The sequence below is a fragment of the Athene noctua genome, chromosome Z (genome assembly GCF_965140245.1).
Source record: "Athene noctua chromosome Z, bAthNoc1.hap1.1, whole genome shotgun sequence".
NCBI classification, from domain to species: Eukaryota; Metazoa; Chordata; class Aves; order Strigiformes; family Strigidae; genus Athene; species Athene noctua.
In genome coordinates, this window is record NC_134077.1 from 77,433,495 (window position 1) to 77,459,720 (window position 26,226).

At 39.6% G+C, this 26,226-nt stretch overlaps 1 protein-coding gene across 1 annotated transcript in view; it reads left to right on the plus strand.

Annotated features, from left to right (window-relative positions):
* MOB3B (MOB kinase activator 3B) overlaps positions 1-26,226 on the plus strand; it is a 103,663-nt gene that overhangs the window by 53,551 nt on the left and 23,886 nt on the right. Inside the window, exon 5 of the mRNA XM_074931589.1 lies at positions 24,252-24,454. Within this exon, the coding sequence (XP_074787690.1) occupies positions 24,252-24,454 (203 nt within the window). The remainder of the gene's footprint in view (positions 1-24,251; positions 24,455-26,226) is intronic.

Below are 26,226 nucleotides of genomic sequence, written 5' to 3' on the forward strand. Positions count from 1 at the left end.
TTTCTGTGGTATGTGAACCACTGTATTCCCTCATACAGGGGATTGTCAATACTTGGTGCCTTAGCTATTCAGTACCTTGAAGAAAACAACTTGAAATCTCAACTCTGATGTGATCTTGGGGAAGGTGTGGAAGGTATGTGTATTCCTTCTATTGTACTGATTTTTAAGGATGATGAGAGGCCTGGTGCCATAACAGATAATAGGCATAAAGTAGGAAGGGCAACAGTCTCCTTTTTTTTTTTTAAATTGTAAATTAGTGCAACCCTGTAATGTTGCATGTAATGTTGCTTAGGTGGTAGAGAAGGAAAAAGCAGGGGCCAGTCTTTATACTATTAATAACAATGTTCATTTTATTAAAACAACTTTTCTACAGTACACTCAAAACTCCTGCTTATTCACTGTTCCTTTGTCCTCAGCAGAGGAGGCCAAGGCTTGTATTTTCTGTTCCACAAGACTTTGTTAGAGTCATTCAGCCACTCATTAAAATGGAACACATTTAAGCTTGATTATCTTCTGCATTCAAGAAAAGCTGAAATACTCTTGAAAAGAGTCATTGGCTTAGTAATGGAGAAGAGTTTGCAAATATCTTTTGTCATAACTACCAAGATATTGTTGCCACACAGGATTCACAGGTTTTGGTCTCTGTTTAGCTGAAGCAAGCCTAACATTGGTCTAGCAGAAAGAAATGGAGATTAATAAAGTGGGCATTGGATCTAAAGTTGCCCCTTAAATCGTATGATCTTCGTGCAACTCACTAATTATTTATTAGACATCATAATTCAACCAGTTCACGTTCAGTAACCTTAAAATTAATGGATCAAATGCTGTTTTATTATACTGGTGTGAATCTACTATGATACAAATCGGTATGAATACCAGTTATCAGAATCCTTCCATATTCAAGTTAATGCAGTTATTCTGATAAGTAGTCATACTTAGCGGTAGTATAAAACATCCTTCTTGTTTTTATTGATACTTGTATACTGAGGGTCAGCATGATCTTTGATCAGAACCTGTATAACAAGAATGAGCCTTACTTTACCTTGTCTCACTATCATGTGATAATGCCTCGTTGCTTTTTATCTAGTTAAACCAGGCATGTGCTGCTGATGCCAGCTAGCATCCAACAGTGATAAAGCAAGAAATACTCCATTAAATGGTTTGGGAGTGTACACCAATTATCAGTTAGTGATACTGCTGTAAAATGTATTTCTTCATTTTGTGTTTCTATACCTTGCTCAGGTATTTTTAAATGAATAATTGTTTTCTTGTCAAAGATGGATTTTGAGCATAGATTTGTTTGTATTAGATAGTTATGCTGTAATACTCCCCAAACATGTTTTCTACATATCCTTGCTAGTGGAAACTTCAAAAAGGAAGCAGCACAGAAGTTTCTGAAGTGTATTTGTGTGTGTATAGATCCACACTGAGTGGTGGAAAATAAAGTATCTGAAAACACTTGAACGGAACAGAAATGGATACTTGTCAGCTTATGCTCCATGTTGCAATGGACTGTATGTGTGCTCTGATTCTGACACTGCCAACTGTTACATGCTGGGGGACCAGCTGACTTCAGGAAAACTGAAACAAAAATTAAAAGTTTTGGTAGGTTGTTCCTCTCTGTGCTTCTATTTCATCCACACAGGGATGAAATGCTTTCATACACCTTAGTTAATATCCTGGAGAAATCCAAGAAGAAGTCCTTAAGTACTGGCTGCTGGCCTTCTACTGCTGCAATGCAAACACTTCTATAAATGTGACCAACACAAGGCATGTCTGTAGGTGGTAAGTGAAGGGTTTTTTTCCCTTTGTAATTGTAAGCTGTTTTTTCAGACCACTGGTGCATGCAAACTTGTCTTTCTACATGACCTGCTTGCTCCTGAAACAACTGTTCTGCGGCTGTACATGTGACATGTGCAACTTTACATATTCATGGTTTTTAAGACCTGTAGAACTCCATCAAGTCTCCCATCTGCCCTCAAGGTAACTCTACGAAGCACTGTTACCCCATAAATATCTACTTACTATTTGACTGTTGGAATTGCATTGATATATGACAGAAGCTGGAATTTAATTGATGTTCTCTTTTGTTCTGCTCCTGACATACCTAGCTGCTGGCATAATTGTTTGTCTTCCCCCACCTGACCCCAGGCTGGGCAGTTTTGTCTGGAACCCATCAGCCAACACAGTCCAAGAACTGCTTGCAGTGAAACAGGAAACAAAAGGTGCATCCTGCATATGCATTTTGGCCTTTGAAGATGAAAGGTGAAGGCCAGCCTTATCAATGTACCTATGACAGGACAAGCAATTGTCCTGCAAAGAAATCTGATGAGTTACAGAAGTGATGTAAGATAGTTATCTTCATTCTTACCTTCTACCAGCCATGTGGACAGAACTGCCTAAGTTGTCTTAATTGAAGCAACAAACTTCCCTTCTTCCCCATTGATGGTTAATGTAGCTTCCAAGTACCTAAGCAGCACACTCTGAGATGCAGGCAACTGTTGTTAGACTGTAACTCACATTAATGACTGGGTCTCCAGAGAGAGGCTCTGTGGCCTGACAGTCATTCTAAGGCTGCGTAAGTTCTGTGTCTCAGGGACGAACAACTCTTACAGTAAGAATTCTTTTGTTATGGTAGGCCATTTGCCACAAAACTTACATGTGCAGCATATGGAACGTGGAAATATCAAATAATTTTCAGTGTTTGACACTGTACGAAACCCAAAGTCTTGTGGTTAAACATTTAACCTCAAAGAATTGTTTTCAAGTAGAGAAAACCACAAAGCCAAGGTCTAAATTGTTCCATTTTCGCTGAAGACTGGCACAAGATGCTCTCCAGAGATGATTCACCACAGTAGTTGATGCCTCCACATGCAAATAGATACAGGAATTTCCTAAAACACAGACCTCTGTAGTGTTTCATGAGTCTCTTTTTTCAAAAGTTTTGCTTTAACTGGAAAATCTTCTGAGCCATGCTTAGAATCCTTGGAATAAGGGGTAAATGCAGGCCATGGTACCTGGTGGGTGACTGTTTTGTATGACTGAGCAGAAGAGCTCACTGACAGCAAAGTCAGAGATCGGGAAAGACCTGACAAATGCTCAGAACATCTCAGCAACACAGTACAGAGTGAAACAGACTTTACTGACAGTGCTGATATGGAGGATTTTTTTCATCTTTCCATCTCACAGTGATTCACATGTCTGTGTCCTTCCACATGCCTGAAAATACACAGTGGAAACTTTATTTCCTTCTCATAATATGCATCAGTGGCACTTTGACTCATGAGAAGCAATAGGAAGGTTGCTGAGACATCTGGAATCAAAGATGATCAGGAAAGGAGTAATCAAAGTTTGTTAATAGTTGGAAGGGGAAAGGGAGGTCAGTAAACAGCTTGTCTTTGAAAGACAAAACTCTCATCTGGATATAGAAAGAAGTACCTTTTCTTTTAAGAAGCAGATGTTCAGCTGAAACATTTTAGTTTACCAATAAATGTATGCTGTCAACATTATCATGGTGAAATAATGGTAATTGTTGTTCATACAACATCAGCTCTAATCAGCCTTAATAGAAAGAACTCAGACCTCTAATAGAGAAGTCCCTAAAGCTTGAAGCTATAGTACTCAGCAACGAAGCCACTTCCAAACCACATGCTGGATGAATCAGACCTTTCAGAAAAGTGCCAGTGAATATTTGGGCATTAACACAATACATCTGTTTAGAATTTATGTGCTTTGGTATTAGTTGCATACCATGGCTGCCTTTTCACTTGGAGTTTTAGAGCTCATTTTTGGTTGGGTTTTTTTTGTAAGATCTAATTGTTGAAGAGCCCTTAAAGCAAGATAAATGTTACTCTTTCATTTCTCAAATAAGAGACCAGACCTCAGGTAATCAAAGTATTTTGCATAATATATGAGTAGCTGTTCAAATAGGAAATTCTGAGTAGAAGTGATCTTGGATTACATACACAGTGGTTCATTGGTGGATCCAGAAACAGGTAGTGTCAGTGATTCCAGGAATACTCTTGAGCTGTTCCTAAACCCCTAGCTTTGTGTATGCATTTGGAGTAAAGGAAAAGAAAACTGAAAGGCTTTAAAAAGACTCCAATTCCATGCATTTCTATCCCAATGGGAGAATGCTTGACAGAGTTTCTGGAGGGATTAAAATTGGAGATTAGAGAAGGGTTTTGCCTAGATGTTTGTTTTACATAGGACCTACAAGATTGCAGTCTTTTGAATATGTGGTTCCAGATTCATGGGTTTTGAGCACATGATTTGCAGAAGAAAGGCTATATAGTTCAAACCAAGGGTCCATCCAGACCAGTATGGGAGAAGAGTGTAAAAAAAGCGGAAGGTGCTATTTCCTAGCTTCCAGCAACACACATGGTAGAGATTGTCTCAGAGGTGTCATAACATCCTTTGATTCAGGGGATTCTGACAAGAATGAGGATCTAACAAATAGCAGTCCCACTGTTTTATCTTCATGGTGACTCTCTGTTCTGCTCATTTAAGTTTTGTACTGGTTTGGGCTGCAGTGAGAATTTCTGCCTATAAATTTTTCTTGTGAAGAAAAGAGCGGTTGGAAGGTTTGGGCTGAAGATACATCCTTCTGTTCTCCTTTACAGTGAAAGTAAGGGATTAAAAAATTTATGCCAGTTTTGTCTTTCATTTACACTTGCAATTCCTTCAAATACTTTACAAATTTTCTTTGGACAGGCATGTTTTTAAAACTCTTTATGTCACAGTAACCATCACATCCAGCCCCAAAATTTTTGAATAAAAATCAATGCTCATTTTAGTATTCAGGTTGTGCTGTAACTTGAATTAATTGATTACCAGTTAGCTAACAGTATATACTTTTGCTGCAGAGATCACAATCATTTGTAGTTGTCCCAAGGCACATCAACAGCTGTCAAGAAAATTAAAAAAAAAAAAAAAGGTATTGGAATTTAATTGCCTTCTGAGAAACCAATAGCAGCAAAAGAGAAAGAAATAAACACAACTGAATCTTGTTGATGCAAAGAAATCAGGGTTATTCACTCATGTGAACATTTGTCACTGGGTTTGTAGTAGTTTCAGTTTTGCATACTCCATGCCTCCTGCAGACAGTTGGGTTGCAGCACACTGAGGATTTCATTTTGAAGCTGCAGCTGCTTGCACATGAGCTGAGAAGCTTTACAGTAAAGGAAGCAATGATGTAAATACTCAATATGAAAAAAATTGTCACATGGAATGTAGCCTTCAGCTAAAATGAAGGATTTTCTTGTTATCTCTCGTCATCTGCCCAAACTTACCCTAGCATGTCTCCTATTATGAGGGCTCAACTGCTAACACACACACACAACTTCCTTTCATTCCATTTAAAATATGTCTTAGTTCCCCTTTAAATAAAATTTTTAAATCTTTCCATTCTCAGAGTAAATGCTGGTGACATAGACACCCTCCTTGATTTTTTGAGTAGGCTTTTCTTTACGTGAGCTCTTATAGGGGTAATTTACAAAAGTTACATTTGTTGTATCAGGATCTTGTTTTGTCAATAGTGCAATTTTCCCTGACATTTTTTTTATCATCAAGTTGGGTTTTGTAAATATGGAGGGAGCAGAGTCAGTCTCTGGCAGATGTCACTGACTTCCAGTGAGATTTCTGAATCTAAAATCTGAATTTTTTATAAAACCTTTCTAAGGCAGACTGATTCTATATGGCATAACTGGGAGCATTAAGCTAATCATTTTTGTCATTGGAAGTAGTTCAGAGGGTGTAGGCCAAAACAGAGAAAAAAGCTCAGTTCTTTTCAGCAGCTGCAGTCTGTATTCACCGCTTAGCCAAAGCAGTCCTAAAGGTCTTGGAAAATTTCTGCAACAGGTGGGATCCTCAGACATACACCAGTATCACTGTAGTGCACCAAACCCAGTTTAGGGGGAATGTAGGATGAAAGAACAAAACTGGATTTCTGCTTTGGGTTCTGTGTCAGGCAGCTGCAGAGATCCTGTGAAAAATCAGAGCCACCTTTGAAAGCTATTTAATCTCTTGCTTTATCCTGCAGTCAAACCTACAAAAGATCACCTGAAATAGCAACAGCTAATGAACTGTACCTGCCTTTCAGCATCATGGGGATATATAGCTATGGAAGCAATACATGGAGTTAGAGATCTCATTAAAGTACTGCTCTTTCAGAGAATTCAGAGCCCCCATTTTTTCTAATAGTTTGGCTTTTCAAATTGAGCAAGTCCTTTTCAGTCTTATTACATGTTACATATTGTGATAATGTAAACTCTTATCTGCTAAATTTCTGGCCTCAGACTACTAAATAGACATTTACAAACTTTTCCAGTGATAACTAACTTTCACTCTTCTTCCAGTATCTAAGTCATACCGTGCCTTCACCAAGGTACATAAAAATCTTGCTGAGCATGTACCTAAGTTATCTGCACCCTGAATCTGTTACCAGTCTCCAGACTGTGTTGCTGGTCTGAAGTGGAAATGTACATGCATTCCTCTCTTGCTGTTGGGGGAGAAATTGCTCTCTGAACATGTCAAGATGCCTATATTCAGCACTGTTTGGTCTAGATCTGGTATGGTAAGTTCCTCTTTTAAAGTACTCCTACAGCTGTTGGAGTACAACTCCAGGTGGGAGTTGTACAGTACAGCTCCAGTACAGCTCCAGGTTGGCAGGTGGAAACAGGCCTCCTCACCTCTTAATATGGTTCTGTTTAAATAGTTCCCCTAGCAGCTCCAGTGTAAAGGTGTTCCTTAAAGGCCATGAGTACAGCATGGTAAGAAAGTGAGCACTCGGTCCCCGATCCTGACACTTGGAGCTGTATTGGACAGTATTACAGAATCACAGAATAATTTAGGCTAGAAGAAACTTCTTGAGGTCATCTAGTCTAACTCCCTGCTCAAAGCAGGGTCATGTAGAGCAAGTTATCCAGTCATCTGATGGCGACACCGCAACCTTTCTGGGCAACCAGTTGCAGTGTTTGACCACCCTCACAGCAAAACAATGTTTTCTTGTGGTCAGATGGTATTTCATGTCTTTTTATTTGTGCCCATTTTCTTTTGTCCTGTCAGTGAGCACTATGGAGAGGAATCTGTCCCCTCATCTTCATTCCTCCCCATCAGGTATTTATACACATAGGTAAGATCCCCTGAGTCTTCTCCATAGCACAACATCCTACCACTCAGCCTCCTCATATGAGAGATGTTCCAGTCACTTCATGATCTTTGTGACCTTGTGCTGGACTCTGTTCAGTTAAGTCCATGTCTTCTACTGGGGAGGCCAGAACTGGACCCAGCACTTGACATATGGCCTCACCAGTGCTGAGTAAAGGGAAGGATCACCTCTTTTGACCTGCTGCCAATACTCTTCCTAATGCAACCCAGGATACTGTTGGCCTTTTTTGCCCTGAGGGTGTATTGCTGTCGCACGGTCAGCTTGGTCTGCCAGAACCCAAAGGTCCTTCCCAGCAAAGCTGCTTTACAGTCACTCAGTCCCCAGAGTGTACTGGTGCCTGGGTTGTTCCTCTCTAGGGGCCGGGCTGCACATTTACCCTTGTTGAACTTAATGAGATTAACCCCCATCATTATGGGAAACTTCCTGAAAGAATAAAGAGCAGTAGTAAAGTTGTAAGAGTTTTCTGTGATATGGAAAGTGGGAGGAACTGTTTACAAAAGTCTTATACATGGAGGGCACCAGATTAGTTCTCAGTGATATCGTGCACCTGTGTACTAAGTTGAAATAGCAGAAGATGTTTAAACTGCCAGCGTTGACTATGAATAATTGCCGAAGAAAGTCAAGCAGACCAAAGGATTATTAGTGGGTGAGCTAACAGAATAAGGAGCAACAAACCAGAGACAGCCAGAGACAGCTGAAGTAGATTATACTTCAGCTTCAGCGGCAACTGAAATTGGTCTTTTCTTCCCAGAAAGAGCTAACCATTCCTCTTGATGTGCTGTTACTGCAGGGAATGGGACAATTAAATTAACTGTTGTTGCTTTACTTTAACCATTAGGTATTCAGTGTTACCCTGTCATCTGCCTTGCTGGTGGTTTTTTTTTCTTCTCTTGATTCGGTTGGCCCAAACATTATTTTAATTAATGAAATCCATTTCGTTGATTACTTTTTGTGTCTGTATTCATCTCCCTGTCCTTACTTACACCTTGTATTTTTTTCATGTGAGCCTTTGCTAGCTGTATGGGTGCATCTTGATTACAGTCTGGATGACTGGTCAGATAACATGGGTATGGTGGCAGCCAGCAGAAAGGGTTTCAAAAAACTGTGTCTATTTTCAGTAGACCCATCTTCATAAGAGTCATTTGTTTGTGTATATTAGTTTCTCTTTGGAAAATTTGTTTCAGGGTGACTTGATTTTCTTTAACTCACTTTCGGCACCTTGTTGCATAAACTATCTCAGTTTACCTCCTAATATGTAAAGGGTTTTTCTGTTTGTTTGGGTTTTTTTTTGTTGTTTGTTTGTTTGTTTGTTTTCTGAGAACCAACACAATTGAAGAACACTGTGTATGAAGGCTTTTTCCTGTCTAGTCCTTGTTCTTTATTCATTTTTGATTAATCCCCATGAAAAAAATGGTCTCTTGATCATGATACAATTATGATATTTGCATACTGAAAGTTACTTTTCAGTGTTGACACTGCAGGTAAGAAATGCATAAAATATTGTCTAGAAAAGGAAGCAAAGGATAGGAGTAAATAGTCGATTTATTCCACTGTGGAAGTGAAGAAGGTGAGCAGTAGAGTTCTGCAGGCTGACAGGCTGGGACTTTGATTGCTTAACACAGTCATAGGTGAGCTGGAAAAAAGGGCGAGCAATGAGGTGGCAACATTTGCTGATGCTATGAAGTTATTCAGGGTATCAGGACAGGGACTGGCTTTGAAGGATTGCAGAAGGCAACACTGTGAGACAGTAACTGAGAAATAAAAAAACAGATATAATTCACTAGAGAATCTAGAAGTGATGAATGTGAGAACAGTCCTCATTTCTGTGTAGAAGATCTCTGTGGTGACTGTTGCAGTTCAGTGCCAACCACATATTAAGAATTACTAGGAAATAAATGAGGAGCAAAACAAAAAGCATAATTATGCAATTGTCTAAATCTCTGTTTCTCCCACACCTTCTTGCAGTTCTCTCATCACAGAGAAGGTAATGTTAAAACTGGAAAAGTTTCAGAGAGGGCAGCAAGGATAGGCAAAGGTGTAAAAATGCATTTGAATTAGGAACAGAGGAGTTGACTTAGACATGCCTTCATAGAAAAAAGGCAGGCTGATGTGCAGGATATAGTATGAGCATTGCAGGCAGGGTTTGCTTGTTTACCACTTTTTCCAACCCAAGAACTCCCTGAGGAGAGTGGGGCAGAAGAAACGCAGTATGGGGCAGATAGCGGAGCACCTTGCCAAAGGAAGCTGTAAGTGGAAGAGCTACAAGGTGTAGCGGGAGAGGCAGTTTGAAGAGAGATCCACTTCAGATCTACTGTAGCTACTGAATAGACAAGCTACAGTAGGCTCAGCAAATCGCTTGAGCAGAAGGTGATCAAAGGCAAGGAGGACATTATTAGGAGAAAGTATCATATATAAAATACTGGCCTGAACCAGACCTGTTGTTTTCATGTTCCTCATGAAACAAATTGCTTATTCTTCATAAGACCTTTGGATGTAGTGTATTTGTGTCTACACCTAACTCGGCTTGAACAAACATGTAGTAACAAATGGAAGCAACATACCCCATGATGCTGCTGTTCTGTCTGTTGCACCCTTCTAACAGATGGTGCCTCCCCTTGAGATCTGCTTGTGAACCAGTACTCCAACTGCTGCACTTTTCAGCACGTTACAGTAAATGACCTCTGATTTAACTTTCAGAAGTAGATCAGACATACGTATCATAATAATAGTAAAGTATGTGAAGGGAGTGTAGTGACACGTTGAAGTGGTAACAGCCAGTTGGTTTGCTGTTCCCCATGGTCTGTCTGCCTGGGCTGTAAGTTTGAGAGAAGACAGATGCATTTGTGGATGGTGAGCTGAAAATCGGCATTGTTTGGCAGTGTAGTAGATCTTTTCAGTTACTGATGTAGTGCTACATTTAGCACTGAGTGGAAGGGCTTTGTTTCTCTCTTACTAGCTGTGTTACTAATACTCAAATTTTCAAGGGGGGATAACAGATAAGAAATTTTGTAACACTTCAGTGAGAAATGTTTGCTACACTAGGGCATCCCATGTAACTTGTCACCTCATGTTGTACACTGAATTATTTCAAGAAGCTTTACCACTTTACAAAGGTAGGTGTTTAACTGCCATCACACAGTGGAGCAGCTCCTCTAGTTTTACAGGAACAAAGCAACCAACTTGTTTAAGAATTTTTTAAACTTCTTGAAGTATACATTCTCCTTTGAAATATTCAATCAGACAGTACATTTTGCCACTATAAAGGACCAGCAGTATTAACAACAGGTTTTTGTTGGGTTTTATTTTTTTTAGTGCTTGGACAAGTGCTTGGTATCATTGCAGATTCTGACCATCGTTTTCCTGAGCTTCCATGCATACTATTTTTGTCATTGCGGGAGAAAGAACTGTCCTGGGGCATTTTATGCAACAATCAAAAGGGAGTATTTGTAAAGAGTCTTTGTAAAGCTTTATGCAGAAAGTCTCAATGCAGAATAAGTGTTCCCTTTCTTCCTGGGGCTTGTATTTTTGTGGGGAAATACAGTTGTCCTTTTTGCAAATACTGTGATGGAGCAACCTCATTGTTTTCCTTTCCAGTTCTGAGCAGTATGCATTTATCTACACGGATCACCCAGAAATCGGAAACCATTAATTCTGAGTGTATTGTAGCAGAAGTTTAACTTCATGGCAATTTCAACGTGCATTGCATATTTCTGTCTCATTGTGGGGGTTAGACGAGTAGGAATAACCTCATGAAAGTTACAGTTTCGCTAATCCTCACATTCAAAGTATGTAAATCAGACCAAAAAGTGTCTAAAGGAAAATACTGTTTGTTAGTTTTTTCTGATTTGTCAGAACAAAATGTTTAGAGTTTTCTTATTACATAAGAGGATAATACAAGATGTGGAAAAACAGAAATGCTAAATAAATTTTCAGCCATAAGAAAATTTACAAAAATAATAAAGCTCATGTAGAAATTTAGTAAGGCATCAAAACCAAATCAGACTGTTAGTTAGATGAATAATTTGACTCTAAAAAGTTTTCTTTTATACAAGATATCAAGAGGAGGAGAAGGGCCAGCCTAGAGGCTGGCAGAGCTAAAGACAGCTTTGCAATCCACCATTTGCATGGTACACTATTTTGGTATTAACATGAGAAAAATATAAAGGAAGTAGAGCAAAAGACAGAATGAAAAAGGAAAGAAAGCACAAAGCAGGTGGGACATAACTCTGTGTTTCCACAAAGCCCTACCTTCTATATTTATTATTAAGCTTGTGCTTACATTCACCCCTCCTCAGGTAAACACTCAAAAAAAAGCACGTAAAATGGGCAATGGTAGTACTAGAGAATCTTGCCATTAGCTGTCCTTACGTTACTTTTCTCTTTTACTGACTCCACTAGTTTTTTGATAACAGGAATGTGATGCTTTAATGGAATCGCATACTCATAGAATAGTTTAGGCAAGTTGCCTTCAGAGGGAATGTTATTTCCTCTTTCCCCTCAAACTATGGGGTTTCTAAAGCTGATTACAAATCAGAATGGCAGAAATTTTCCTTCTTTGTCATACAGAGGTTTTGTCAGAAAATTTAAGAAGTTTTATTTGTATGTTCTCTGTTGGAACAGCTTAAATTTAACTGAAAAGAGTAATTTAAAGGTAAGTGGAAAGTTAACCTGTATGCTGACTAATGAGGCTACATATTTTGCGCTTGAGTTTCTCTCTTTAATATTTCTGGAGCTGCTGCATATTCTCCTTTTTGCACCAGAAATTTTAGTGGAGATACTGCAGCTGCTCTTAGCGCTTAGTAGTGCATCATAAAAACAACTGTGCTGTAAATACATTTTCTGAATTGTCAGGGTGCCACAAACATCTCAGATTCAGGGATCAATGCAGCTTTTATTCTAACCTGAAGTCTGTTCTAACCTACTGCTAGGAAAGAAGTGAAGGTATTACAGACTGTACATACTACTTCATGATCTATACTTGGGGAGATCTTTTTTATATGTATATATTCTTTCATTTGCCTCGTTGTTAAGCAATACTCTTCACAGTCATGGCAGTGCTTCTGCTGGGACTTACTGTGACTCAGTGATGGTCTGGAGAAGTTCTAAAACTGTAACAAAGATTTTTGTAAAGGACCATCCATAGCAAATTTTGAATGAATGAACAGACAGTGTGGTCAGTGTGATGTCTCTGTGTGGTCTTCAGTCATCTTGTATTCAAATTTAATCACAACTTAAAAGGCACCTTTTGAATCAACCTTCAGTTTGTCTTGGTAACTGAAAAAGAGCAGATTTTAAAATGAAGTTATTTTGTTTAGTCTTCTGAATTCTGTGTTTAGTGTTCATCTTTCAAACTTTTTTTTCTGCCAAATCAAGAAGGCTTAGACCTTGCATTTGATTTTGGGATAAATATTAGAAGATTTTGTGTATACATGTGTATAAAACCCGCCCAATTTTTCACATAGCCCCATGATTCCAGAAGCTTAAGTGCTGCAAGAAAAGATGTCCATATAGGAACACTTGTGAAGGTGTTGTAAGAGTTTCCCATAGTCCCTAAGGCAGCATGACTGAATAAGCCCTCGGAGAGATCCGGGCATAAAGTCTGTAATTTTTTAATGTTTTGCAGCCTTCACAGAGTTTGGAATATGTTACGAGGTCTGAGCATATTCCTTCACAAAGTATGCTCAGACCTTGCTCCGAGACTGGTAAGCACACTGTCCTGGGAATAGTCCCACTGAAAAGGTGTTCTGAATCAGGGGCAGGAGTGCAAGACTAATCATGATGATGCTTTCAGAGGAAAAATAAACAGACTAGCAGCAACCTGAAGTCTGTGGAGAAGAATGCAGTTGTATCCATTGGGTTGAGGGTAAACTTAACTCAGTTGCCATAAGTAGAAATTTAGAAACTCTACTAGAATTTGTAATAATGGACTGCCCATACTGATGCAGTGCTGCGGTTGAACATTTTTTCATATTTACTCATTTTTTGTTAATAGAAAGGTGATGTTTCTGGGAAACAATGAATGGTTTCTTAACCATGGTATAGCCAGAAAGTATGACTTGATGCAGTATGTGAAATTCTCTGCCCTGCATATTGAACAACACTATACTGTGGTATCAGCCTGTTATGGTCAAATGGAGTATAACAGCCATCTCTTTCTTCTTACCACTTCTATTCTGTCTAGTTTTTTACCCTTAATATAGCTTGCTTGTTGCAGGAGTTTTTTGAACACAGTCTGTAATCTTTTTTTTTTGAAAGGTCATTGTATTTTCCAGCACAGATCCATGCTGAACCTGAGTGGTGGGCCACAGAGCATTCTCAATACTTTCTCTTTTCCTTAGAGCTACCTGTTAATTTTTAAATGTAATAGATAAAGTTACTGGATCTCAGGGCATACACGAATAACACTTGCCTAAAGAATATATGATCTAAGTTCATAATTGCTTAGTTAGTGTTTGTAGAAATCTACTTTTGAGGTTCAGCAATCCTATGTGTATTTGCAGATGAAGGCAAAGTATTGAAACTGTAGACGTGTCACCACACATCGCTAGATCCCTTCCTATGCTTCCATTACTCATACAGTAGCCTCTTGTGGTGCACCAACAGTGCATACTATGCTATTGATAAATGTTTTGCTCAGTGTTTTGCTCTTGTTCTTATGTGATCAAGTCAGAGAATATAAAGTACTTGGTCTTTGCAGACTATCCATCAGTTCTGTGTCATTATAGTTACTAGCAACGGACTCCTTGCTGTGTATGAGTTTATTGCCATTGTTCTTTGAACAGTCCCACTTCCATGGCCATGTTAAGCTGTTGCTGTCAGCAGAATCACAACTTCTGCTGTGTTTATCTCTGAGATAAGAGGAAAGAAAAAGGCACAGTGCCTTGAGCCTGTGAACTCTAGAGCCTCTCTGTATCTTCTGTCACAGGTGGAGTTCTCCAGTGTACTCATAACAAATTGCACCCCATTGGACATTACTTCCGTAACATTCAGCTTCCTGAAACATCACTAAAGGGTAAGTTGGCAGGCTGACCTATCGTGAAGATCTAATGTTTTAAGACACACTGAACTGGAAATTTTGAGGGGTGAGTGGAGGATTTAGGAGACTAGTATTGACACTCAGGATTTTAGAAATCAAAAATATAAATAGGTTGCTTGTGAGTAAGCAGGAGGAAATAAAAAATCCATTTTCTCTATGATTTATTCATGGTTCTTATTCCATGGAAGAGCCAGCTTGAGCCCAGCATCTACAGATACTCCTCAAAATGCCAAAGTGAAACCTTTTAAAAAGTCTTTTCTTGCCTGCCAGCACACTGACCTGGCAGAACTCTTCCAATAAACATGTGTCATAGAAATGGGTCTGTAGTAGTTTGAAGCTTCCCATCCAGCTTCTTAGTAGTCCTTTTTTCAGTAATGCACAGCTGACATCATTCCAGGTGCTAGTAGCTAATTTGTCTTTGGCAGCACTCTCTGAGATGTAGGTGATCTGCATCTTACATAGTTTCTTAGTGCTCAGAGTCAAAACACACCGACTCAAAGCCTGCAAGCACAGAAGTTACGGCAACTAGCACCTGTGCTACTGTGTCCCTCCTCTTTAAGGATGCTTTTGGATAATTGCTGAGGCCAAGACCACATTCACTCATCATTCTGTTTTACAGACAGGAAATTTTAGAGTGTCCAGATACATAAAGTTGTCAACTCTCTGTCAGGTTTTACACACAAGTTTTATCTGTCCTTCAACGTCTTATCTTTCAGGCTATGTTAGTTACAGTGTGACCATATACATTCCCATAACCTTAAAAGGTGATTGATGTTACACACCATATGAGCAATGGTAGAGATCATGTAAACTTAAGTTAAACCTATAGATAAAAATGTATAGACATTAAAACATTAAATATGAAGATAAATGAATGTTTGCTCCTCAGATGATTAATGTTAAACATATAGATAAATCAGTCTTTTCAGACAGAAACTCCAAAGTGTATGTTTAGCTCTATCACTGCTTACCCTTGCTGGTATAAGTGCACTTAGTCTTGCTGTAGGTTTCTAAAGCTGTGCTAAAGCCGATAGAAAATCCCTGTAAATCCCATCTTCAGTTAAATTGTCCTTGTGTAATAAAAACGATGTGGGGATCTGACCAGTATTTCAATTTCATTTATAAGGTGAAAGGAAAGGCAGTGTCTTGAGGAGTGGAGTGGGGCTATATATTGTTTTTCTGGCATATATAGAAAAGTATTTTATTAATTTGTATGGAAAGCAGGTACCCTGAAGAAATATTTTATGCTTCTGTGATTGAATTTCTTTAGGCCTTTCATTTATAAAAATTAAGGCCTAATGAGTGCTTTGTTGTTCTTTTAAATGAAATAAAAGTAATTCCTGCAGACTAGCTTCTAGCAAAAGATATTACGTTAAAATAATCTTTGCCTTATTCTCCTTTCAGTTCTGTGACATTCAGTAGGCTTTAAATGAAATAACAGAAAATGTTTACAGTTTTCAAGACCCAAAGAGTTCATGCAGCTGAAGCTGTTGCAATGTAGAAATGTACTTTATATAATAGTTAAAACTCTGTTGATAAGATGGGTAGTGGGGCCAGAGGTGTTTCTTCTAAAGGTAGTATTCAAGGCTGTTTAAAGTCTTTGATATTCCAGACTTTAGTGAGCAGGAATTAGATGATGGATGCTGAGGGAAGGCTTCAGAGAGTATTGACCCTGTTCTGTCAAGGAGAAAATTTTACTCTAGTGAAATAAGGGTGCCTCCCTTTCTCAGCTGAATATGATAATAGAGCAAATCAACTTATTCTGGTGTAGTTGTTTTAAAATATTCCTTTCATTTATTCCTCTTTAAAATTTTTGTCCTGTAGTGCATTTGATTTTTATTGACTTATTTTCATTCACAAATTTTATTAGCAAATGAATCTTGCAAAAGTAGTTGGTTATGGTCGTTTGTGCAACATTTGAAATGGTTTCTGTAATTGTCCTTTGCTAGTGACATCAAAATAATATGCTACTTAGCTTCATGATACTTTAAAAGAAACAGGATACTCTTGTGCATTGATCTTCCAGACTAATTTTTAATGAAATTAGTGGTAAAACTTCTTTTGATTTCTGGGTACCAGATGGGCTCCGAGGCATCTGAAGAGTCAGATTCTTATCTATTCATGACATATTGGAAGGATCTGTTTATATGAAAGTAGTGCCTTTGTGTGGGAAATAGTAGTTTTTGAGTGCCTTGTAAATCCAAGCCTTACTAGCCTATACTTTAATAGTAAAGCTAGTCTTATAGGGGCATAGGCAATCAAAATACTCAAATCTTCTTTGTGTGACTTTAGTTCCTGTTTTGGAATTACACTGGATTCAAAACCTGTCGGTCAATGATAGCTTTTATGCATGCTTCACAGTATGAGTGTGTGTGGGTGTGTTTGCATGTGTGGATTTGTGTGTGTATGCACGCGTGCCTGCTGACATAACCTGAAATCTCTTGGAAAGTGCTGTCATCTGTGAGCATAAAGTCCTGTGTACTCTGTTTCCTATTCCAGAATGATTTGAAATGGGTTTCCTTTTATGAGATGAATATGTTACTGCAAAATGCAGGAGCACTTTGAGGAGCAGGACTTTACCCACTGGGCTACAGAGTCATGGTGTGTCTTCTGCTGCCTTCTGACGTTGCGAGTCTTCCTTTCAGCACAGTGGCGTCAAGATGGCATGAAGAGTGCAGCCTCCTAGGTTCATCAGTTTTCTGTTGATAAACATACTTCCCTGCAAAACAGTAGAAAGAGATTTGAGTATCCTTAGTTTTAGAACTACCGCCAAAAAACCTGAGTGATACATGAAAGACAGGCAACCGTCTCTGGCTCTGCTCTGAAATGAAAACAATGACCACTGCCTTTGGTACTGAACTTGATGCAACCAATGCATGCCAGGAACGTGCTGAGTGTTTCTTGGAGGAAAGATGGATATCCTTTCTAGTGTTTGAACATCAACTGGGGTTTATATGAGAGGGAGGGACTGACCTCTTCCAGTAAGGCAGTTCTGAGAAAACAAAGGAAGGAAAACTTTGTGTGCCTGGGAAGGTCCTCAGTTGAACAAGGACCTGGATTGGCAGCAACTGAAGACAGAGTTGCTCAGGTTGCAGTTACAGATTTCTGAAGATGAATCTGGCTTAGCTCTCCGATGTTTGAGAGTACTTGTGCTGGGAGGGGGTTGCTTGCTTCTTTTTCCTCAGCTGATAGGTTCATTCAATTTTACAACCTTCTAACAGTTTTAAAAACAGAGTAGTGAAAAGCATCTGTTGTGTTACCCCCAGATCCTACGTTATAAAAGCAAAAATAGTTAAACATGTAGAAGCAGATTTAAAAGCCCCCCAGACTTTATTCCAGGCTGTGCTGTTATAAATCAGGAAAGTCAGGGACTAGGATTCTGTTGTTAGATTTTTTTGTTCATAGTTTTCTGGACCAGAACTTCTGATCTTCCACTAAACTTCCCTTGCACACTGCTGTATAATTGTCTTTCCCTATCTCATGAAAGAACTACATTTTACTGGAGAGAAAAATAACTTATTTAAAACTTCTGAATCACCTCTAAAAGGAACTATCGATATGCACTGAGGTTGTTTTCGTACACATACAAGTTATCACAGTAAGTTATCTGCTTATTTGTGTGAGGAACAAAGTCCAGTAAAACTGACATTGTTCTCTTTGACCCTTGAGAAAGACACTTCCTTGACTAACAAACTGAGATAACATTAAAATCTGCTTGTGTCAGGGTAGGTGTTTTTGTAGCAAAGCTTCCAGAAATAGCTGAGGGCATCTTCTGCAAATTTTTATACTTGGGGCGGGGATAGGAGAAGGAAAACATGGAAGCAGGAGGGGAGGAAGGGTTTGGTTCAGGTGCCTTCTTCAAATTATTAGTTTCTGCTAACCATATTTTCTTGCTCCTTATTAAAAAAAATTGAAAAACTCTGACTTTACCAGGTTTGTATGTTTTTAAGCTGTGTTTGCAATAGTATAGTGTCAATCATTTTGCCAATGGACATGCGAGTTCTTCTCTTTCCCCCATCTGTATTTTAAAAAAAGAATTCATTATGGCTGTGTCCTGTAAAAGGACTTTCAAATGTGCAGCAAAATTTCTGTGCACAATTGCCAAAGGGCTTACCAGCTTCCCTTGAGTAAAGCAAGACATCAAACCACACAAATAAAGAAGGTCAAAGCTACTCATGCCTTTGGCATCAGAGAAGATTTAACTGGGCAGTCATTTTCCTTGCAAGTTACAGGCAAGAGTGTGAGCCAGTCAGTCACATGTAACAGTACAGGCGAAAAGTCTAGGTTGCTCTGGTATCTCAGCATTGACTTTCTGGGACCATATACTTTCTGACTCTTGCCTAGAGATAATCAGTCGAGCAACAAAGACAAATTGTATCATGACTTTTCTTCTGTTGCTTCTCTAACCTGTGCAGCTGACCTAGTTCAGGGGAGGTTGTCATATGTATTGCAGTAAGACAATTTGATATTGTTGCATATCAGAATTTTTGCCTGTTGCATTCATTGCAGAGCTTCAGTTACCCTCCTTGATCTCCAACTAATTAACTTTTAGTCTCTCTGTCTTATCCCACCATTTTTTTGCATCATACAAAGAACAGGTTTTGTATCAGCAGGGTTTAAATGAGAGGACCTTCATCGTGGCATTAAAATATCTGTGTTTTAAACCAACAGACCATTAACTTACTGGTAATCACTGCATGTTATTGTGACCAGCCTTTTGGGCAGACAGCAGTCGTAATAACTGCTTTTGGGGAGTGAGTGTTTTGAGTTTTGAGGAGGGCCCTGACACTGTGCAGTTGTCATGTATGTGGAATACTCAGAGAAATAAGGCAACAGATCAGTGACAGGACTCACTTTATTAGCACTGTGCTGTATGTCCGGTTAGTGATGTATAGATTAGATCTGGATCCTTACTCCAGCACAGGAGCAAATCACCTGCCAGCAAAATAAGAACATATAAGGAATGAAGTAGATAGCCTACAGAGAGCTGTGGATATAAGACTGTTTTCAAAAAGAAGGGAGAAATCCCCCCATTTTCTGATGGAAAAGAACTTGATAAATGGATTGGGGAAGTTGAGTTTTGGAAGTTGTAGAGTCCTACTCATGTTAGAAGTGGCCTTTTCTATCAAGTCAACACAGTCAGAAAAGGTCAAGCGAGTATGGGGAGGTTGGAGCAAAGGGGAAATGACATGATTGTTCCCCTGTGCTGCTGTGGTGCATCTGTTGCCAGGGTATATGGATGCAGCTTTTCTGCAGGAGACCTTCTGTTAATACAGCACTGGCAAGTACAGCACGCACTCCGGAGAGGTATGGATGGGTACAGTCATGCTGGCTGTGTTTGTTACTGGTTATACCATGCCTATCCACTACCCACTGAATTGTTTCCCAATTGCATATATAGCCCTGAATTAAAGGACCTTCTACTGTGTGACTGGGACGTTTGAAAGCTCCTTGCACATTCGTGGGGCATAATGGGGAGCTCTGGGATTTTGAACACGAAGTTAACAAAAAGGATCCGTCTGTTGCTTTCTTGTCACGCAGAAGCACTGAGGCTCAGCTTGCAGATGAATCAAGGCTCCAGTTCACTCATCCATAAATACTTTTTTCAACAAATAGCAGCTACCTCCAAAATATCAGTGTCATCTTTGTGTTTCTTTGCCTTTTAATAACCATAACTCAGCAATCTAATTTGGTGTTTCTACATTCTGTCTCTTTATAGTATCACACTGCACCTAGTAAGATAGTCATCTTTCTTGGAAGTTTCTTTCACTGTTGAAAAGAATCCAAAGTTTAAATAAATACTTGGACTTTTGGTGGGTTTGAGTTGTTGTTTTTTCTCTTCCTCTTCTTTTTTAACTACAGAGTACCAGGAAAGGAATTATTAAACCTGGACTCCATGTTAAATGAGGGCTTGGAGGGAGGAAAAGCAAAGGTTACTGTGTCTGAGCTGAAGGACAGAGAACAGACTCCTTAACAAGTCAAGGATCTAAATCTAAGCTACTCCATTCCCAAGAGCCACTTGTAATTATTATGTTCTGTGGTTGATTTATTTATAACTATAGCAGTTGCAGTGGGAACAAAACATTAGGCCAAATTCTGACCTCAGAATATAAATCTAGAATCATTTCACTCTGATTTTTAGAATTTTGATAGCATGTCTTCAGATTCATTCTACCATAACTGAGATCAGACTCTGTTCTGTTGTATTAGGGTTTTTTTCTTCGAGATTGTATTTCCCATCCTTTTGTCTAATTTTGAATACAAAGAGCAGCAGAGTGTATGCTTAAAGTAGTGCTGCAGCCACTTCCATATGTTCATCTGTATGTTGAGGCTGACCAGACTTTGAGCCTCCTCTGTAAACTCCGTGGACAGACTGGCTGGCAGGCTCTCCAAGGCTAAGGACTCTATCTCACTGTACAGCTACCAATTGCTTTCAGTGATACAAGGAGGTACTTTTAAACTACTGAGGACACTGTCAGTTCATAAACCAGTTTTGCAGGAAGGGGAAAGAAGTCAGAGGGCCATTATGCCATACCCAGGTAATAAATCTGTGGTAGCAGCAGTGTTTCATTGTTTATTTAAGAGTAAATAAAACAGATAGCTTTGCTTCCACAACGACAAATGAGACTACACAGCCTGCCTGAAAACTTAATACACATGAGGAGCAGTGAGAATGCTGCAAGTTTATTATGCACCAGCTATTTTTTTTTTTCTGTGTGTTAGTTATGTGTCCTCAAATTGACTGCCTAACACATCTAAAAAACTGTCAGATGAAAGTCCTCACTCGCAGCAGAAACAGCGCTCTATGGCCTTTGCACTTACTGCCTGTAACTGGTAAGTGGGAACATGGGCTGTAGAGAAGTTAAAGGATTTGTCATCTTGGTTTATTCAGCTTGTTTTAGTCAGTTAATACATGAGTTTCTTCATTACAGTAACATTCTTCAGTAACAATCATATATCAACCCATGGAAGACAAAACTAATTATTCTCCATTTTGAGACGTGCCTGTTCTGGATCAGAAAACAGAGAGCCTTCAAGAATTCATCTCTCAGTTCGTTGAACCAGCTTGCAGGGACAAGTGCCAGCTATTGTCCTTCTCCCTTTTTAACATTTTCTTGGGTATATTTAAAAATTGTGGTTTGGGTAGCTTTTACAAAAATGTAAAGGAGGCTGCTGCTGTAATCATGCCTGAATTTAGCCATGCTCTGATGGCTGAGGTGTGATTACCTGATAGATAAGCAACTAAGTGTGGTTTCTGTTATGGTTTTTGATAGATTGTATTTATTTTGCCCTTGGAAATAGCAACAATTATTTGTTATAATCCAGGTGTTTGCTAATTGCATGGAGTTTTGATTCAAATATTGCCAAGACATCTGTATGTATCATCATTTCCATAGTTTAGCTATGTCACAAGTGGGATCCCCCAGGATTGATACTGGGCCCAACCCTGTTTAGTATCTTCTTAAGTGATCTGGGTGATGGGATCAAGTGTACCCTGATGAAGTTTGCTGATGATACTAAATCAGGTAGGAAAGTGGACACTTTGGAAGGGAGAGGTGCCCTGCAGGAAGACGTGGATAAGCTGGAAGAGTGGGCTAACAAGTTCAACAAGGCTAACTAACAACAGTGTAAAGTCTTGCACCTGGGAAAACATAATCCTGGAGTGCAGCACAGGTTGGGATCTACCCGGCTGGGGAGTGGCTCTCTGAAAGGGACCTGAGTGTCCTGGTGGACGACAAGCTCAACATGAGTGAACAGTGTGCTCCAGTGGCAAAGAAAGCCAACAGGATGCTGGGCTGCATCAACAAGGGCATCACCAGCAGAGAAAAAGATGTCATTGTCCTACTCTTCTGAGCGCTTGTCAGGCCACACGTGGAATACTGTGTTCAGTATTCGTCCTGCTGTACAAAAAAGATGTGGACAGGCTGGAGAGTGTCCAGAGGAGGGCCACAAAGATGATCAAAGGACCGGAAAGCCTGTGTATGAGGAAAGGGCGAGAGAACTAGGTTTGTTCAGCCTTGAGAAGAGGCTTAGGGGAGACCTCATCACCATGATCCAGTATTTAAAGGGTGGTTACAAAGAAGATGGAGACTCCCTTTTTACAAAGAGTCACGTGGAGAAGATGAGGGGTGATGGGTACAAGTTACTCCCAGGGAGATTCACATTGGACAAAAGAGGAAAATTTTCCACAATTTTTCACTGAAATAATCTCCCCAGGGAAGTGGTGGGTTCCCCAACACTGGATACTGTTAAGATTCAGCTGGATAGGGTGCAGGGTCATCTTGTCTAGGCCGTGCTTTTGCCAAGAAAGGCTGGACCAGATAATCCTTGAGGTCCCTTCCAACCTGGTATTCTTTGATTCTGTGATTCTGTGATGTCTTGCTTCATGACCTGAGCATTTAGGCCTCCTCCATGACCTCTGATATTAGCTTTAGCATTGAGATGGATGGATGTGACAACCAAAACCAAACATTTCTTAAGGAGATAAAGTAGTTGTGCTTTGATAGATGTAGCTATTTCTCTGGTTCCCAGTTTGTACGTCAGAGTAAGAAGGGCTGAACTGCATCTCTGAAGCTACTTGAAATTATATCAAGAGGATTTGCCTCTGATGAACCCAGTACAGACCAAACAAACCAAAGACACTTTCCTGCATTATCTGTGCCACAGCAATAGCAAATGTAGATGCAGTTTGGGGATACACTGACCTGAACACTTCTGCATGCTGATGTGCTTCCCCACTTGCATGCTAACAGGCACAGCAGTGTTCACATCTGCAGTAGATATAACCTGGTATCTTCCTGGCCAGGGAGTCCAAACTAAGGCACATGTTTCTACTGATGGGACCCAGACTAGTGACAGCCACAGTTGATAATTTATGTAATCTATAATCAAAAATCTGTTTTCAGTGTGGAAATTCTCACCATTATGTCCTCACGTCCTCCTCAGTGAAACTGGGCAATTTGTCCATTAATTCACCACTCTTATGAGTGCCAAACATTATTCAACAGGAGGCTAAAATTTGAAAACTAGAAAGCTTACAACAGTGTCAAATTAATATCTCCATATTTTTTCTGCAAATAATAAACATTTTTCTTGTTAAGAGCATGAGCTGGGCTTTTAGGGAGTATGGGACTGGTTTGGTGTGAGGCTTTGTTTTTTTTTTAAAAAGAAGCAGTAAGTTACAGTTGTAGTTCAAATATAACTAAAATGTGAATTATAACTAAAAACCAGGAGAATGTGCAACAAAGGAAAGTAGCAGTAGAGTTTCGAGCATGGCACTACAGTCATCATGTCCAATGCACAATCATAGAAGGAGATGGGGCAGCTCAGTGCTACACAATGCCATGCACGATCAGTCTTTAATGAAGGATGGTTTTGAAGGGATTGTTGGTGCCACACTGTGGATGCCTCACTGTTTACTTGCAATTGTTGCTTTTTCTGCTGCTTTGGAGTCTCCAGCTGCAAAGTGGTGTAACTTCCAAGATACTCTGGAAGAGTTGTTTCTGTGTGTCTGTAATTTTTCTATTAGAAGAGCAATCATAGTGGTACACGTCACTAGAAGGAAGGTGAAAGCAAGGGTCCTTCAGTCAGTTATTTCAAATTCATTATTAAGTTTGATGCTGTGAAATGCTGCTGTTGAATAAGATGAGCAGAAGAGTGTCTGTCACTTCTGGGATGAGCTCTGTATGTATCAGTATGAGGAACATCCACCTCAGGATTTAAAACCATTGATGTTGATGGGACAGTGTGAACTGCAGTGAAAATCATGTTTCTGAACATTATAATACTCAGTGTTTGTCCATTAAATTACTCAGGGAAAAAGGACCAGTACCTCTTTGTCTTGATCCATTAGAGTTGCTTAAGTATTTGTTTACCTTTGGAACTAGCAGTCAGATAAACGTATGCATTAAGTGATCTTCTGGATTGGAAAGCAGGTCTTGGAGGTCATAACCTAATTTGCAATTACAAACTCACACTTTGCTCCAAAGCTGTTGTCTTGGGAGGATGACAGAATGGTTATGACAACCCTGCCTTCTCTATTCACAGGTGTTCCCTTTCCAAAGAACTTCCTTCAGATCTGCAAGAAGATACTCTGCCGGCTTTTTCGTGTGTTTGTTCATGTCTACATCCACCACTTTGACCGTATCATCCTCATGGGGGCTGAGGCTCACGTCAATACCTGTTACAAGCATTTTTATTACTTTGTGACAGAGCTCAACCTCATAGACCGCAAAGAACTAGAGCCTTTGGTAAGTGTGGGGTCTGGGGAAAAGCTCTAGGAAATTTTCCTCCTACCTTCACTGAGAATTTCCCACACTTGTTGCAGTGGGTTTCCTCTGGGCATAAAGGTCCATGGTTGAACACAAACAGTTTAGAGGGATGAACTCTTGCCTCTGTCCATAGACCAATCCCATCTGCTGCAGTATTTGTGAGATGCTCGGTAGAAAGAGAAAAGCACAATGTATTTTGTATGGAAAAATACAAGGTGGGAGATACTGCCATACAAAGTGGGAAAATAGAAATTCATTTCTCTTCAGCTTCTTCCTGTACTATATATTTTATTATAATTTTATTCTAACTTTTTTCACTGGTCAGTAACAGCATGGGAGTAGCATAGCAGTCACTTGTATGCATGTGAATGGAACAGTGGTCTATATAAAGGTGAATTGTTTTCTGTTTTTTTTTTAATCTTTAATTAAGTGTTTGTGAAGGTACTGAGTGTGTTAGATCCAGAGCACACTCTGGGTCTAAGTGAGATGGATGAGGTGAGACAGAGGTTCAGACAATTAGCAGTGTAACAAAACCAGACACTTCCTTTTGGACTGAAACAGATCAAAATTAAATTCATTGTTTCCAAAAGTAAAGCTTCAGAAATGGAAACGCTTTTGCTGTTACTTGCAAATGCAAATCAAATCAACATGTAAGCAGAGAAGGAAAAGTAGGGCGTAATTCAGAAAACAGTTTATGCACAAACCCCCACTGTGGGCATTTAGCCAATTTAAAAGGGATCAGGGCAACATTTCTCCATGGGTCAGTATCTGGAAAATACTGTGTCGTAGAGCTTATTGATGAAGTGCTAGAACCACTGGGATTTATTTTTTTTTTCCACAGAATCACAGAATAGCTTAATTTGGCTGGCACCTATGGATATCATGTAGTCCAAATCCCTGTTCAAAGCAGTGTCACCTAAAGAGGGCTGCCCAGGACCACGTCAGATTTTCAGTCATTCCATATAAAGGCACATTGCAAGGAGGTTTATAGAGTAGTTGGTATGAAACACTTCTGAAAGTGTGGCAAAGTGATGTTTACCTGGATTTTTTCAGGAATGGGAGCTGTTGCAGGTGTGGTACTTGTATATGCTTATGCTGATTGAAGGGAGGGACTGTAAAGTCAGACAAAATAAGATGGTCTTGTTTCCAGCAAGGCCTCCTGAAAGACACTGCATATGGTATGTATTGATAGCTTGCAATGTATCTGTAGTTTCTTTCTAGATAGGAAAACTTAATATGCCACCTAATGTGTCCTAAGGGATAGAAGGAGGCCCTGCAAAAGAGAATTTCCCTGCCAGACTAGATCCTAGGTTAGCTGTGGCTGATAAATTCTGAGGATGTGTCACAAGCAAGATAAAAGGCAGGGTATCTCAAAGGTAGGAGGACATGCAGTCTTAAGGCTGTTGCTAGATACTTGCTTGCTTTGGAATAAAGAGAACACAGAAGTGATTTAATGCTGCAGCTGGTGGTTAACAATATTCCTGCACTGAGCAGACAGACAAAGAACTGGGGCCAGTGTGGCGCAGGAGGTGGCCCAAGTCCAGCAGCAGAGCAAGCTAGGAATGCCTGCAGCTGGTGTGTGCTTTCCTCTTGCATTCCAACATTGCCTCCCTTCACAAAATTATCCTTAGGATCATCATATGATGCATATGATTAACTTTGCTGAGATGCAGGTCTCCCAGAAAAATGTTTCACCTGCAGTGGGGAGGCACTATGTCAGCAAACTGACAAACCTCCAGCTGCTTCTGTCT